Genomic DNA, 17,390 nt, shown 5'->3' on the forward strand with positions numbered 1-17,390 from the left:
CTGTAAATACACTTGCAGAGATATTACGTGAACTCAGTGTAAAGTACAGTTCAACACAGTACAGTACAGTACAGTACAGCACAGCGCTCAAATTGTGTCTCGTAATAGCTGTTACGTCAAATTCTCGTTCCACCACAAGAGGGCAGTAAAACCCCACAAACAGCTCCCAGTTACATAAGCCAGTGTTTTGGTCTGTCTTTGCACTGCTTTGCTTTGGAAAGAAACCCATTTGTTTGTCTCTTCTTTTTCAGCAATTATATGGAGCTTGATTTTAATCTGAGACAAATCTATAAGAGCCAGAACAGCACATTACACAGTTTTCTTGCTTCTGGACTGGAGGAAAACCAAAAAAAAGAAAGGCTTTCAGTCCAGCACCAGACAAACTGCAAACTTGCAATTATTTTTGTAACTTTATTGCATGTATTTTTGTGTTTTGACCTTAAATGTCTGTCTGAAACCGTTTGTCCCAAGCGGGGTCGCGGCAAGCCGGAGCCTAACCCGGCAGCACACAGGGCGTAAGGCTGGAGGGGGAGGGGACGCACCCAGGACGGGACGTCAGTCTGTCATAAGGCACCCCAAGTGGGACTCGAACCCCAGACCCACTGGAGAGCAGGACCTGGTCAAACCCGCCATGCTACCACATCCCCCCGACATTAAATGTGAACAACGTAAAAAATGAACACACACACTTTCAGAACCGCTTGTCCCATCCAGGGTCACGGGGAGCCAGAGTCTAACCCGGTAACACAGGGCGTAAGGCCAGAGGGGGAGGGGACGCACCCAGGACGGGACGCCAGTCTGTCATAAGGCACCCCAAGCGGGACTCGAACCCCAGACCCACCGGAGAGCAGGACCTGGTCAAACCCGCCATGCTACCACGTCCCCCCGACATTAAACGTGAACAACGTAAAAAATGAACAATCGAATATAAATATATTTTTACTGTTGTAAGACAGGAGACTAATAACCCCGTCCTTCAACGGAGACAAACCACAGGCACATGCACGTGTTAAGCAAGAAAAATAATTTATTTAAATGATAAAATTTCATCACATTGGCGAGACTTAGCTGCTTGACAGACTCACAGCTACATTTCATACTGCTGGAGACTGCGATTAATATTCTGAATATTTTAAATATGTCCTTACAATGAGAAATAACAAAAATATAATTCCCAGTTTATTGTCTACGAGCCTGCGTGGCTTGCCACCACGAGGGAGTCTTTTAAAAGCTTTTTTTTTGGTTCCGGCAATCCTTCGGGCTAAGCACACTCTCGGTGCTGGAGTAATAAACCTCCACTTACATCATTACCATTTTACTCAATCAGTTCAGTTGCAGTTTCATTTCCATCCCATATGCAGAATTATACTTCATATAGCATATAATAATATCTTCCTGGTTTTCGGTTTGTTGACAGCCAGGACAACCAAAAAGGTCGCGGCGTCATTGACTGAATTGTAGCTGTCAGTGTCATTCTGTGTCTTTTCACCTTCCTCCGTCCCCCACCCCCATCCCGCAGGTTTGTTCGGCCTGTTTTCCAGACTTTATGCTTCCCCCGCGGGGATTTTAAAAAGCTTTAAAAGCTAGCCCCCGTGAGCAGCCCCCGAGGAGGGAAGTGTAGGAGGGGGTGGGGGAGGGGCTTGGTGGCTGCAAAGCCCCCCCCCCAGGCAATTGAGCACCCGTAACTTGTTGGCACTCACAGGTATCGTTTTCTCAGGTGTGCAGTTGGGGCATCTCGTCGGGTTTACCGTGCAGGACGCCACCCCTCGACATCCAACATCGATACGCAGCGCGCAGCCTGAGGGTTCGCAAACGAGGCCGAACCGCTCTTTGGGGTCAACTGCACAACCTCGCAACCAATTTTACTGTCCGAAGGGCAGCGTGAGAAACTCAGGGGTATTAACGAGTGTGACGGATATCATAACCATGATACTCCTAATGGAAGTGCAATACCTAGGTGTTAAAAACACAGAGGCTCAACGCCAGAGAACAAGGCAAACAAACACTGATCTTCTATTTTTTTTTGTTTCATGTTTCATTCACTAAATATTTAAAACAAGCGTCACTCACTGTTTTTTTTTTCAGTATTTTGTGTTTTTTTTTTTTTTGTCGTCTTTATAAGTTGTTGGATTACCTGAAAGGTCGATAATATGGAAAGAACAGCAGAAAACTGATGTGTACAGGATCCCAGCACCGCAGTGGGAAAGTCCAGCTGGCCGTGGGCCCGTGGGCGTCGAGGTGTGGCTGCGCTCACGGACCGCGGCCCCTGAGCTCTGGTGGCTATCTGACTGAGCTGGGGCGCAGAGGATCAGGTCCAGGACCACAGCAGAGCCCACCTGTGGAGCTTACGACCATGTCCAGGGCAGACTGAGCCCTTTAGGGTATCTCCAGAACACTTTTCCAGTTCCCTTCTCTGTATGGAGCCCCCAGCCCTTCCCATTCCCACCTCGCGATTGCATTACGTTCAATAACCTAGTTAGAGAAAAGCATTCTGGGCTGTAACTGTGTCCGTGGCGAGTTGTCTCTGCGCGCCATCTCTGTTATCTTGCTCACTGGCCTTCGGCCGCCCAGCTCTGCGGTGTGGTGCAGTCCTTCGGGAGGAGAGTGGGTCCGGCGTGGGCGGTGCTTTGGCAGTGTCTCACACCTCCACGGAGCACCAACGCGAAGAGAAAACAAGCCAAGGTCAGCCAAGGTCACCTTGACACCCCGAGGATGAACCTCGTCCTTCGGCCTCACGCCTTGTGTTCTGGCTGGCGCGTGCGCAGCGTGCGTTGGCATGTGCACACGCGAGCGCGCGCACCGAGAAGGGTTTCCTGAGTGTAAAGAAACGCACCTGAGTGCACAGCGACGCCGGACGGTCACGGTCATGTGACCACACCGGTGGCGTCTATCCTGCGTCCGCCCTCCCCACATGGTGACCTGACCTCTCTCTTAGGTCTGCTCCGCTTTCCCTCCGAAGCTCGGCCGCCCGCTTTACGTGTCTCCGTTAGTGAACATACATCCAAGCGCCGTATGTTGCGTGTCCCTCCGGGCCGTATGGGACTTTACGATACCTTCAAAGATCATCTGCTTGGACAGCTCTAGCGTCCTTCATCCCGAGGATGAGCGGCAGTTTTTAGCCGGCCTGGCCACATGTGTACATTTACATCTTCTAAAAATCTAAGTCCAACAAAGAGCTCTTCAGGTATGTCTCCATATATATGTATAGCTATATACAGGTTACGTAAAATAATTTGAAAAAAAAGGTTATAGAAAAATTTATGTTGATGAAAAGTGCTTTTTTTTCCAAAAATGATGGGTAGCAGGACCTGTGCACAAGCCTTTGTGGAATGTTTTTGATTATTTCCTCTTGAGAATTTTGTCTTCCTGAAGACCTTGACATGGAACCTGTGCTCTGTCTCCAGAAGGCTTCGATACTTTCGTCTCGCTACACTGTCAAGACGTAGGAGAACTTCCCCACATCTTTTTCTTGTATCCGTGTCCAACAATGTTACGCTGATGTCATCGTTCCAGCATGGTAGCAGTATTCCCAGAAACCATTATGCCAATTTTCTTGTTTGGGTTCAGCTGTGGTGTGTGTGTATATGTGTGTGTGTGTGTGTGTGTGTGTGTATGTGTGTGTGTGTGTCTGGCTCCACCCATTCAAGTTACACAGATACTGTTGCTCCAGCGCTGTGGTCCCATGCCACGTTTTTCTTCCCGGAGTTATTAAGCCCATGATGATTTTTCCAGTTTGGTTGTTATGCTCCTGTTCAGGTGGTCCGCACAGAGCCCCTCTGCCAGCTCCACATCCCACCTCTCCTGTAAAGAGCCACCGTGACTTAAACAGCAAAGAACGGATTATTGTGGCCTTGTCCACATCAGAGTCCGCAGAACGCCTTTTGCAGCGTTTTGTTGAGGTGAGATCTCTGCAAATAAAAGCCGTACAGATGCGACATGTTAACGTGGGACCCCCCCCCCATTCCCTCCCCCACTCCCCTGAGGGGGCTGGCCGGTCACTGGCCCTGGGGGGCTCTGGAGCTGTCCATCAGTTCGGGCTCAGGCTGGGAGAACTCGGTGACCCGGCGGGCCAGCGGGTTAGTGCTCTTCAGAAGCTCCATGGCGGACACCCTCCCGCCAGGGCTTGGCTTGCTACTCTTCTTCTGCAGAAGGGCCATGAAGTTCTGATTGCGTGAGCTGGACCGCGGCGTGGCCCCCAAGGTGTAGGCCCGCGGATCGCTGCGCACTGGGGACACCAGACTCGGCCGACTACCGAAGGTGGCTGATGGTTCCCTGCGGCCGAGAACTTTCCGCTTGGACCTGGCCAGATTGAAGGAGAAAACGAACAAAAAACATTCACGTTTTTTTAGTTTTTTGCAATTAAACCTTGATTACAACTCGGTTACAATGATGGTATTTTCCATTATGTTAAAGGACACATTTAACAAAGATTCATTAAGACCATATGTTCCGTCCGACTGTCAGGGACCCATTCAGGGTCAAAATGCTAGCTGTCAGATCTGAACATATGGTCTCAATTTATTTTGCCGTAGCGTAGCAGCAAGTGAGAAAACATTATGACAAAGGGGAGAAAAAGGATCAGGCAAATTGCAGAGCATGGGCAAGGCGGCTTCTGAGATTTTAGGACCTACTTTTTATTGCTGATGGGCAATGTTGTGCTGACAGGTTTATTTAAAGGAGAGTAAACAGTTTAAGCATGTTATGCCCTCAGTAGTTTAATCTTCTCTGAAAAAGAACTGAAATATGCATGACTTCAGCGCTGCAAAGAAAATATGTGGAGGAGAGCACATCCTGCGACCTCCCACACACCCACCAGCGCGGACGTGCACAGACTACAGGCGATCTTGGGAAAACTCAGGTCCTAGTTGGTCACAGGGTCATTGAGTCACCTGTCTGTTAATGGGACTTTGATGGCAGGATGACCATTTAACCATCTGCATTAATTATTATTTATTCATTGAGCTGATTTTATTTATCCATTAATAAAGTATGGTAAATTTTACTGTATCAATTCAAGGTACATACTTTAATCAAGGGTACTAGAGCAGGAGGTGGAAATCAAACCTGGATCCTTTGAGTACTAAGCAGCAGCTCTAACCACTACACCCTCTACTATCCCCTTGGCACAGCAAGAACCAGCAGACCCTGCAACCCTTTAAGACTAGAGTTTTCTACCCTCTGTGCTGACAGTCATGAAGTGCCATGATACCTGTGGATGATGGTGAACAGGTCTTCCGTTGTGTGGGGCGTGGACGTGAGGCCGAACATGCCTTCCCCGGGCTCCTCCGAGATATGCAGGGCCTCTATCTCCGGGAGACCGCCGCTCTCCTCGGCACTTTCCTCCACTGGACATCCTGGAAGGAGGACAGGGAAAACTCTTTGTGCCTTGGCCATTCTCGTTTTTGGCAAAATGTGTGCCAGGAAAAATGAGAAAGGTATTAACTGTCATGAAATGGTGTAACGATGAGGATACTGAATGTCTGAGATGTGAATTTCTGTATCCATAGAAACAAAGACCAACGGAAATGGGAGAGTAATGCAAGTGCTGTGATGAAAAAGATGTCCAACATCTCTCACCTGTAGCAGTCTCTGAAGAAGATGGAATCACTTCTGGGTCCCGGGCCCTAATTTCCTCTGTCTGGACTTGGCTGTTCTCCTCACTCAGACCTTCCTCAGGTGGCGGCTCCCCATCCGGGGAATGAAGGTCAGTTTCTGGAGCCCCATTGGAGTGGACGGCAGCCGAGGGCAGCAGAAGGACAGTGGGTTTCTTGGGAACCGGCGGAGGGACCTTAGTTCGCTTGCGGTCCAGCTCTGCCAGACAGGACACCGTAATGCTACTAGTCAAGGTCCCAGTCATGTGATCTTTCTCCGGGGTGCAGGGGGATGGAAGCTCACTATGGCTGACCCCTCGCTGGGTATCTGGTGCTTCCTGTTGTAGCATGACTTCTGGAGGAGGCCCAGTGCTTGCAGTAGCCTGTGGTGCCTTCTTAGGCTTGGGCTTCCTCACTACCATGTAGATGTTTCCCACAGGCATCCGCCACTCCTTGGGCGAGATGGGTGGGGACTCCGGGCCCAGCGAAGAGGAAGAGGGTGACTCCAGCATCAAGTTGAGCGGTCGTTTAGGAAGAGGGGGCTTCATTGCCACAGGAGGCTTGGGTTTTGCATTGGGTGTAATGGGCGGGCTGTCATCATCCCTGCATTGCTCCTCTTCGATGATGTCTGAAGATCCTTCGGGGCCGTCGTCAATCTCCGAGCGGCCAATGGAGCGGAGGCGCACATTCCTCAGGTCAGTCTGGGTCACCATTGGCAGTGCTGATTGGTTGGAGCTCGTCTTCTGTCCTGGCCGGGTTGCGGTGGATGTGTCAGAGTGTCGACGGCTAGCCTTAGGCTTGGGCTTGATGTAAGAAAAGTCAGATGCAGATGCCAAAGGCAGCTCGAAAGACAACCGTGACCTCGGGGGCCTCTCCATAGGGGAGGTTGCTGGTAGGGACGACTTCCTCTCTGGAATTTTTGGCCGTATCTTGCAGGCTAACGGGGATGGTCCTGTGACGTGGGTAGCAGGTATCGTTGGTGTGGGTGTCTCAGACTGACTGGAATAGCCACTGGAGGGGGACATGAGCCCGTGGGGCTTGAAAGGGGAAATTTTGGCCTCTGCTTCAACTGAGAACTGTGAAGGCGAGGTGGCACGGGAGGTACCAGGGGAGTCGAGGGATTCTGAGCTACCTCGTGCTTTCAGGCATTCGATGACTGTTGTGCCTGTGGCTGTGCTGGAACTTGAAAGTGACCTGTACGGGTCGCTGGACTGCCACTCATTGAGCTGCCAGTGACTGGGGAAGGACAGCTCCAGCTCCCGGTCTGGAACCTGGCTTCCTGTGGCTGTCTCCCCAATGGACAAAGGCAACTCAGGCTCCTCCTGCAACTGCCTAGAGCCAAGCAGGAAGTCTGGCAGGTAGGTGTCTTGCAGGTGCTCTCTGGGGAGGAAGAGGCTCCTGGGACGGTTCTCCCTGACAGGGCCTTCGGAGAGTGGGCTGCTGCCACCTCCCAGGCTCTTCACCAGAGACACACTGCGCACCGGTGGCGGTGGCTTCTTCTTAGGCTTCTTCAACGAGATGCTGCGGGATCTTGCACGTGGTCGTCCGTCAGGGAAGAAGTCCGTCACTGCTAGCGGCACATTGTCAGTGCTGGCACTGTCCTCAGAGCTGCCACTGGGGTACATCAGGGCATAGCCCTCGGCCCCAGCGTGGTGGGGCTCAGCACAGCAAACATTGTCAGTTGAGCAGAAGGAACCAGAATCCGTTGGAGTGGACAGGGAGCGCTCACGGAATCTGAGGGCGCCGGGCCGCATGGCTCTCCGGTCCCGTTCACCTGGGCTCGTGGTGGCCCCTTCCGTCTCTGCTCGCCTGCCCACCGTAGTGCTGGTGGTGACCAGGACCCGTGCTGGTGGTTCCATTGAGATGGATGTGAAGGAGCTACTGTGTGAGCCCGAACTGATTGAAAGACCCGACATGCCCTGGGAGGGGCCCAGGAGAATGTCAGCTTGGTGCTGTGAGTTGGGAGGCTTAGCAGTTGGGCTGGGAGCCAGCATGTAGTCCATAGAGTCATTCCAGGAAGGGGAGAAGGTGGAGCCCTTGGGCCCATTCCAAGAAGGGCTGCCGCACATGAGGCCTGCGTGTTCCATAGTGACAGGGGGTGTGCTGGGAGAATGCAGCAGACTGTGCTCGAAATCGCTGTGGGTCTTCCTCAGGGCCAGGTGAGGACTCTGGGACTCGGGAGATGGCGTGAGCAGCCTATGGTGGGAGGCTTCTGAAGCACAAACTCCTTGAATCAGGTCAACAGGCAGCAGCGACCCATCACCTGAAGAACACAAGAAAATCACACTTGACCCAGAAAAGAAGACATCTGGTGCCCGTGGACCCATTAAACATCGCTTTTCCTACAGAGAGCTCAGCAGCAAATTGCCTTTTAACCTTTGTAGCATTTTGGTGACAGCAATTTCAAACATGCAGTGAGTAAACTTCATTAAAAAGTGAATGTCAAGTGAATTTCAGCGAAAACTGAACTGTGGCTTTTTACAGACTTCCAGTCTGATGCATGACATCTCCTTGGATCTGTGTGTGGTAACAGTACCTAAGGTGACCAGACTCAGACTCACAGACCAGAGTTCACCCAGTCACCTGGAGGAAATGTCATGAGTTGAGACATGTAGTATTACTATTCATTTGCTAATTATTTAATTTAGCTGATGCTTTTCTCCAAGATACCTGTATTTTAAAATACTTTCTGTTATTTACCCATTTGCACAGCTGGATCATTTTTAGTGGAGCAATTCAAGGTAAGCGTCTTTCTTATTAATACTATATCAGGATTCAAACCCAGGTTCTTCAACCAAAACGTGAGGACTCTAACCATTATGATGCCTGCTGTTACATATATAACCCTAATATCATTGCCATTTTTGCAAAAACATTACGGTTGACAGTATAATTTGCTGAGGAAAAAAGTCTTGTAGAAAGAAGGAGTAGGAAAACAAGTCCAGGGTGATGGCTGCAGATGGAATTTTCTTAATAACAGAGATTCATATGTTTCCCTGTAGAGTAGGTTAGAAGAGAAGTGCAACACTTTGGAGTGTGAAAACATGACTGAGTGTGTATGTGATCTGCTGAATAGTCATGTCATATCAGTTTGATTGTCCTTGCTGTTTGATGTTGCCACAATGGAGTGAATTCAGTTCTCCGGGCTTCTTCTTGTTTCTGCAAGTGGGTGTATTTCCATAATGTGAACAAGCTGAGAGACCAGCACCTCCTGTGGGGGTGAGTGTGTTACTGGTGGGGGGTGGAGGTGTGCCTACTGGATGTGTTTAAAGTATGGTGGATAAACTCCACTGAATGTGGATATATTAACGTGAGGGTGCATGTATTTCAGTGGGGGAAGGTGTAACACCGGGAGGGTAAATGTGTTAGCTGATGTGTTCCTATGAGCAACATGTCTTACGAGGAAGGTGTTTGTATGTTCCAGTAAAGTTGGATGTGCCACTGGGATGGTGGATGCATTCCTGTAAGGACGGATGTGCGTTGCTGAGCTTTGCCTCGTTCACGAGGAGCACGAGGCTGACATTCCTCTGCCTCGGCCTCCGCCATCTCCCTGGAGCCTCGCCTGGCAGTGGAGGAGCTGGGGTTGCCACGGCAACAGCTACCTGTTCGTCGCCGTTGTCAGGCCGTGAGCAGAGCATGACCGCAGGAGCACGGTGACTCCCATCCTGCCCGCAGATCTGAGAGACTGCGCCAGAAAGCGGGGCAGGAGGGCAGGAAGGCCGGGGGTTATGTGATGAAGAGAGCATAGGGAGGACAGACAGGAACAAAGAGCGACAGAGAGAGGCAGGCCTGGACACTGGTAATGGAAAAAGGAAAAGAGAGGAATCTAGTGAAATCTTGCTGACAGGTGATGATAGGGGAAGAAGAGCAGGGCGTGCAGTGCTGGTCACACCGCCGAGACTGCGGAGAGCTGAGAAACACAAGCTAGGAGGACGCAAGTGGACAGGCAGAGAGAGCCGGAGATGGGGGGGATTAAAGGCCACCGGACGTACCTGTGGTATCCACAGGTTTCAGACGGACGGGGTCCTGGCTGCCCAGGTGCCAACGCGGTTTCTCAGCGACCGGTGGGCCGATAGCAGGATCCTGAGGCCAGATCCCCACCGGAGAGGTCCTACTTTCACACACTTGGCTGGGGGTCGGCTGGCGAGAGACAGCCAGATACACAGAAGGCAGAAACAAGTGAAAAAGGTGTTACGCGCTACACACGGGGACTATGGCGACAAGTGTTTGAGGTTCCTGTATGCTAACAGCTTAGAGAAACAGTGTAAAGTAAAAATATTGCTTAACATACAAAATGGACGACTAAGATGGAACAGGACTAAGATGAAGAAGAGCTCAGTCATGCAAATATTCTGGTAATCCTGTCGAGTCAGTGGCACATTATTATGGTAGATTACTGGTATATTATTATATTGCGTGCCCCTTGAGGGGGGTCCCAGGTTCAAGTTCTAGGGCCCGCACGCTAGCCGTCTGCGAAGGCCCAGGAACACAGCAGCGATCCGTGTTCCCCCAGTGTGGTGCGATGGCCAGGCTCCTCTTTAGTTGTGCCACAGTGACACCTACAGTCCGTGGGGCGCCTGCACAGCTGTAAAATGGTTAAAAAAAAGCAGAGAGCAGGATGGGAGAAAACTCACAAGGAAGATGAAGTCTGGCTTCTGGCTGGCTGCGCCGGAGGGCTCGCTAAGGGAGGTGTCCTCTGAGCTCAGCGATGAGGGATGCTTGAACGTCTGACCAGTGATTTTGTGCTCGTAGAGATGCTCCTCAAAGTCTGCCCGGCGCACGCCGCCATCAGGAGCATCCGGAAAAGGGAGGCGTGGAAGGAAAGAGGAGGGATGAGCTCTGCTATTCCAATCACCTCATGAGGCAGCCGGCAAAAGCCTTTCTCCTGTCACCTGGCAGGTGCTTTCGTAGCTCACAAATTTTGCACTGGCTGCGGAGGATCGCTGCAGTACCTGGGTACATCTGGTACCCTGGGCACACCCGTTGGATGTTTTGCCCCATGAGTCGGGTAATGAAACAGTCATAGAAAAAAAACGCCCGTGTTTTGCTTTGGATCAATTTAGGCCATTCCACCTTGCATTCATTTTTATTTACTTGAAACTTTTCCTAAAAAGTACTCAAGGCTACTTGCAATCATTTACCCATTTGTGCAGCTTGGTCATTTTTACTGTATCACGGTTTTTAAGAGCCTTGACCAAAATGGCAGCGTAGCGAGGAATGCTAGTGCCTCATATTGGCTGAGTTGCGCATTTGGGCACAGGTTCGAATTCAAGGCAAGGTGTGCAGGGGATGTATGTTCTTCCCAAATTTGCAATCCAAAGACACGTGCAGAAGAAGGCAATGGTGAACCACTTCTCAGGGGTACTCACCCCAACATTACCGCTAGCAAGGGTGCTACAGCAGGGGGAGGGATTCAAACCCTGGATCCTTAGAGTGCCAGGAAGCAGCTTGAAACACTACATCACATGGTGCCCTCCTCACTTTTTGAAAAGCTTAGCTTCGTTTTAAGAAAGTAAAAGCATTTTAGCTTTTAAAGATGTGCACGCAAGTCTGGGGAGACCTTCGCTCCGGTACCAACTCAGTATTTGCTGATGTCACACACCGCAGCGATGGCAATCTTTATTCCAACGCAAAAATCATGACGCGGGACAGAGAAGAATGCTGTATGCACACGCTGAAAGGCAACAGGATACATCCGGACACACGTTCGGCCCGCACGGGCGCGCTTACGCACACGCTCGCGTAACGACTGACGAAACGCAAACGCTCACGGGAATTCGACAGGTTACGCCGAACGGGACACCGACCCGCTGGTGTCCAGGAGGTCGGTCGGTTGTGAGAAAGAGTCCAGGGGCCTCCCGGACACCCGGCGCTCTTGGCCAGAATGTGCAGATCGAGGCGAGCTAGCGCAGTGCTAACGATGGGCGCCGCTCATGCGCTAGTAACTCCCGCCAGACGTGTCCTTTCGCTAATGAGAGCTATGGGTTCATGGGATGCACCCCCTCCATTAAAAATGGGTCATCCTTTCTGGTCCCTCGCAGGAGGGGGGCACGCAGGGGAACAATGGTGCCTTTTTGCCCGCGTGGGGCAGTTGAGCCGCTGCCAGCCCTGGTAGCCTCTATGGCGATGTTCCCATGGCAGTCAGATGGGGCGGAGGGCTCTTTTACAACCCCCCGTCCGCCTACTGCTGGGTCGGTGGGTGCGGGGGTGGGGGGGTCGCATCCCAATTTTCCATCTCGATGTAAAATCGCGATACTCCTCCAGCACCACACCTTGGCTCATGCAGCCTCACACACACAAACGTGCATTTGCACATTCACGCACAGTTAAAGACACGGAGGCGAACACACAGCGACACAGGAGCCCAGCGGCACAGGTGGAAACACTTCGAAACGGCGACGCGCGGATAAACGATGCAAGCGACGCGCACGTCGTCGAACACGCAGTCACGCGAAACATACGACTGGCGACATACTGAAACTCACGCTGCTGGGACGTGTACGCAGAGACACGCAAAAAGTCTAACGAGCTATAGAAACAGACAGATGAAACTGGACATTTGCTCACTTAGCGGAAACTTCCCTCTAAAGCGGTTTATAATTATTTACCTGTTTATGCGGCTGGGTAATTTTAGGGGTAAGTACACTGCTAAGGGGTATGATAGCGGTAAGTGAGATTCAAACTGGCAACCTTTGGATCCAGAAGTAACAGCTCTAACCACTACGCTACCAGCTGCCCCCCAGCAAACCTGCACTATGTAGACAACACACACCCTGTGTGTAACTTCACAGCGCTGGCAGTTGAACGTTGGACACCTGTGTTACACCTGACTCTCCACTCCTACACACACAAACACACACTCCCTGCATCATTCCTTCATTTCTCTCACCATCATTCTTCACAGGACCAATCTGTAGCCACACTCTCCCAAGCGGAAGAGCAGTGAAAACCACGCTTGTCCTTCAAAGTGCTCCCGTCGCCGGTCTCCAGACAGCGAGCGGGTTGCAGAAGGAGCAGAAACCCACACTGTGTCCTGCAGTGGCTGGAAGGAGGAGGTCCAGCAGGCAGGTACTGGTACAGGTGTGTGGGAGACAGGTGGCTGAGCAGGCGAGGGTCCGGGAGGACATTCCAGAGGACATGCGGGTGCCAATAATCCTGCACTGGTTCTGCACTGGTGTCACTGGTATTGAACTGGTTTGGCACTGGTGTCACACATCGCTGGAATGCACTGCTGTTGAACGGATCTGTACCGGTATCACCTGCCCTGCCCTAGTGGCACTGGTTCTGCACTGGTATCACTGGCTCTGCTCTGTGCTGGTATTTCTGGTTCTACTGTGGTGCTGCTGGTTACGAACGGGTAATGGTTCTGTGCCGGTATCACTTCGTCTGCGCTGACATCACCATTCCTGCTCTCCTGCCGCTGGTCCTGCGCTGCTCTCGCTGGCTATGAACTGGCATCACTGGTTCTGCACTGGTGGCCAGGGAGACGTGTCAGCACACACCCTGCGGAGAGCGGCAGTCTTCTAACTGACGAGCGGTGCGGCGGAGCGGGAGGAAGCATCGGGAGGCAGCCGGCGCATGCAGAAGGGCTTCAAAGGCGTCTGCCGTCGATCGCCCGTTCATTCATCCGTCCACCCGGTTCATTCACTCACCCGCTCCTCCATTCATTCGCTCATTCTTGCACCGCTCGTGCGCATGGAAACGAATGAATAGACAGGCAATTTGAGCTGCCTGTAAAGATGAATGAAAATGCTGAAGGGAGGGGCTGGCACCAAGAACGAGGGAGGGTGGAAAAGAGAGAGAGAGAGAGAGAGAGAGAGGGGGGGAGAGAGGGAGTGATGGTGAGAGAGGCTGGAGGGTGAACGAAAGGTACCCTTCTTCCCCCCTACATTTTTTCGGGAAAAGGACGAGAGGGACGGAGATGGGGGAAATACTCGCACACCCCCTCACCTCTAAACCCCACAAAGCTCACATGCACACACACCTCCTCAAACACACACACACACACACACACACACACACACACACACACACACACACACACACACATACACACCCAAAAGCTCCTACCTTGCAGCAGGCTCTGGAGGTTGAGTTCTGCCTCCTGGTGCAGCTGCTGCACGCACTCCGGCCTGCTCCACGAGCCGAACACATTCACATGCTGTTGCCATGACGATCGGAAGTGGGCCGCTCGCTTGCTCTCCGCGTCCAAGTTGGTGGTGGCTGGTAAAGGGAGAGAGAGCGAGAGAGAGCGGGAGAGGGAAGAGATACAGGAGAGAGGGAGCAAAGGGAAGGAGGAAGAGTGCGGGAGGAGGGAGAAGCAACGTGAGAAAGAGGGAGAGAGAGGGAGAGACAGAAGTATGAGAATATGTTCGATTTGCATACTGTCACGAGACGCCTGTTAGGTAATGTGCTGTTGTAGGGGAGGCACCACCGACGTGATGGACGAATTGCTCAGTAATTGTGCCTAAGTGTTGGAAAAAGAAAGTGATCAAAAACTGTGATGCGGCCATTACGAAGACAGAGTCATGGGTTATTTCTGGGGCGTTCAAACACTTGCTCGAGGCTCACGTTCAAGGGCTGCACCTCAAGCCCAGAGTCGCCGGTCCAGTCAGAGGTACAAGAAGTCAAGCACAGGCTGCACAAGTCCCACGGTCACTATTTGGTCTATATATGTTGCATAGTGGGTAGATCATCAGTCACCCCTCTTGATGGCTTAAGACCGGGTGTGGTCACTGCTGAGTCAAACACCTCACGGCGAGATGATGTGGAGAGACACGGGGAACTTTCATCACTGTAACAAGTTAAAGACCATGGAAAGGTGTGACTGAAACAAGCATTGAACCTGCTCCACCTGTGATCTGCCCACAGCTGCTGGACTGGCCTCACCAACCCCCAGACCCATCCACAAACAAGCATCTGGCTTAGGTCAAGCTGGGGTCATGATGACCACCAGGGTCATCATGAGGTCATATTTATTTATTTATCTGACACCTTTCTTCATGGTGACTTACATTGTTAGGTTTGTACACTAAGCTACTTACTGTGATTTACCCACTTCTACAGCTGGCTAATTTTAGTGGAATAATTCAAAGTAAGTTCTGTTATCAAGGGTTCTATAGCCCGAGGTGGGACTTGAGCCCAAATCCTTCAGTTTCAAGGTGGCAGTGCTAACCACTATGCCACCTGTAAGCACCACTTCCAGCATTGTGGATGGGAGGAATCGGTGGGAAATCCAACCGGAACAAAATCACAGTTCAGACTTCGGGGGCTTTGCTGATATGTATGATTCACCTAGAGGGTTTTCACCAAACCCAGATTATTAGTTTGAGGCTTAGAGACTTACAACTCTACCTACTGTTACAACAGCATATTTCATCATGTTTCATGAGTAAAATCGTGGTAAAGAACCTTTGGTAAGAATTACTCTCAAGGGCCCCATCTGGAATGTGAAACAGCAGGTTACTAACTCAAACCCTTAACCGCTACACTGCTAGCTGCCCATACATTTCCACTGGGATCACTCTCACCTGAAATTGTGACCACACACACACACACGCAGTGCATGTCAGGAGGGATGTTACTAATAGCTCATACAGGTTTCCTTCGGCAGGACACAAGTGAGTTTCTTAATAAATCACCGCTCACACATTCTTTCCATCCCTGTTCCACCCACTGTGTGACGATTGCATCCCTCTCGTGTGCTGCAGCCTCACCATGTGTCACATGTACAATGAAACCAGAGAGCCAGTGCCGCCTGTCGGGACCCATTATGGCGCGCTGCAGTGGCGACATACAGTGACAGCACCGAGTGAGTACACCAACTAGTGGACTCCCACGCAACTGGTACATAATTAGCGCAACGCCAGTACCGTGTTACTACACCCATGTGTGTCAAGTCAGAAATCCCCCTGCAAGACCACCCCCCCTCCCCTTTTTACAGTGCTTTCCAATTTAAGGATGATATAAATAAGCCTGGTTCCAACACCTCCCCCCCTTTACAAGCACAGCACAAGCTCCAAATCCAGTGTCCGGCTGAAGATGACAGGCTTAATTAACCGGACATATTATCGCTAATTGGCAGAACTAATTAATTACTCTCGGTTGATTTGGTCTTAGTCCCAGGATTAAGAAACATCTCCGTTACTAAGTTCCATGGAATGTCGACTCAAAAATGCCACTCTCTTTACTTGCCTCCTTTTCAGAGGGAGCGTGGCCTCCTTGGACAGGGGCATTGTGGGTAGCAGGCTATGCCTGGACACCACTGTCGACTCCCACAAAGACCTTGGCAAGGCGGAGGGGACTCCAGCAGAGGAGAACCAAGCATCAGGTGAGGAAGGCAAACTAAATAATGCATCACCTGTGTTTGTTTGTTTTCCTGCCCCTGCTAATGTGGGTTCTACAGCTAAAACACACAGAGACATTGACAAACAGTGGCGGCATCGATCGAGTGACACTTTAGCTCTAATTCTGCTGTGCTTAATTTATCTGGTAGGAAGCTCAGCAGCCAGTCCTCTTAAAAGCATCAAATTACTGGGCATTTCAGGATTTGCGCAGAACCTGCCTGGAGCTTCACACACGCTATGGCCCAAAGTCTGAGCTACAGCCCCAGAACACAGTCCATGCCCAGCCTCACGCAGCTTCCTTACAGGGGTGCACAATCTGCCATCCCCTCACTCAAACCAGACCCCCTTGTTCTATAATAAACCATACCCCCAGCTCTATAAACAAAAACCACATCCTCTAGTTCTACACACAACCCACACCCACAGTTCTATATGTTGGCCACAAAATCAGCTACTTCCTCTACTCCACACAAAAGCCACACCTTCTAGTGCTGCACACAAGCCACACCCCCTTGCTCTCTGACAAACCACACCCACAGCCAATTCCTCTGCGCCACACTAAAGCCACACCCCTTGCTTTACAATCAGCCAATCCCGCTGCCCGCACACAAGCCACACCCCCCAGCTCTATAAACAAACCACACCCCTTGCTATTTATACAGGCTAGGAAGAGGAAACTAGTGAAAATTTTTATATGATTTTTATATACCAACACATGACAGCTTATGTATCTGTACTAAAGCACAAAGATAAAATGAAAACATGAACTGGGTTTTCATGTCAAACCCCTAGCAGTTGAAAACTGCCCGTTCCCCAAAAGAACCGCAGTCAAAAGGTAACCAAACAAGAGAAATTCCCACTTTACCCAAGGCTTGGATTTACTGGAAGCAGTGCAGCCTCCTGACCCAGTGCTCCTTCTAGGGAGGGAAGGAGTATCCTCTTTGACAGCATGACTGATGTCAGGTGGTGACGTGATGATGGGAACAGGCTGTAATATCGCATACATCCACACAGCCTGACGGGTTAGCGAGGTGCAAGCTTAGCGGGCAAGCAACGGGAGCGATCTGTTAGGTAAGCAGTCCTCGCAAGTAGGAAACTGCAAAGTTAGCAGACTGAGAAGTTAGCGAGGCGCACTGTTGGTCATTCGCATCAAAGGGGCGAGAAGTGCGACGCCGGTGCGTGCGAACAGCCAGGCGCGGGGCGGGAGAGGGGCCTTGCAGCAAGGGTCCATGCTTATTTTCCCTCCATTAATTTCACTCCACGACTACTGGATCTTCAAGGGGGGTCGGCGCTGCTTCAAGCCCCGGCAAGAGCGTGGGAAAATTTGCTCTAGCGGAGAAGACAAAAAACAGGCACTTAGTCTGGGCCCGTGAACTCGAGCGATAATCTGGCGATTTGATACGTCGTGTGAAACCCGAGTGGCCTTTTGTAGCCAGATTATCTCTCCTGAATT

General features: G+C 51.1%; 1 protein-coding gene across 3 annotated transcripts in view; it reads right to left on the reverse strand.

Annotated features, from left to right (window-relative positions):
* Positions 1-1,061: 1,061 nt before the first annotated feature.
* nhsl2 (NHS-like 2) overlaps positions 1,062-17,390 on the reverse strand; it is a 43,505-nt gene continuing 27,176 nt past the window's right edge. For all 3 annotated transcript variants that reach the window (XM_018733768.2, XM_018733769.2, XM_018733770.2), the window contains exons 2-7: positions 13,662-13,814; positions 10,226-10,359; positions 9,584-9,731; positions 5,578-7,854; positions 5,210-5,354; positions 1,062-4,299 (exon numbers count right to left, since the gene is read on the reverse strand). In XM_018733768.2, the coding sequence (XP_018589284.1) occupies positions 3,996-4,299; positions 5,210-5,354; positions 5,578-7,854; positions 9,584-9,731; positions 10,226-10,359; positions 13,662-13,814 (3,161 nt within the window). In that variant the 3' untranslated portion in view covers positions 1,062-3,995. The remainder of the gene's footprint in view (positions 4,300-5,209; positions 5,355-5,577; positions 7,855-9,583; positions 9,732-10,225; positions 10,360-13,661; positions 13,815-17,390) is intronic.

This window comes from Scleropages formosus, chromosome 13, assembly GCF_900964775.1.
Source record: "Scleropages formosus chromosome 13, fSclFor1.1, whole genome shotgun sequence".
Lineage (NCBI taxonomy): Eukaryota > Metazoa > Chordata > Actinopteri > Osteoglossiformes > Osteoglossidae > Scleropages > Scleropages formosus.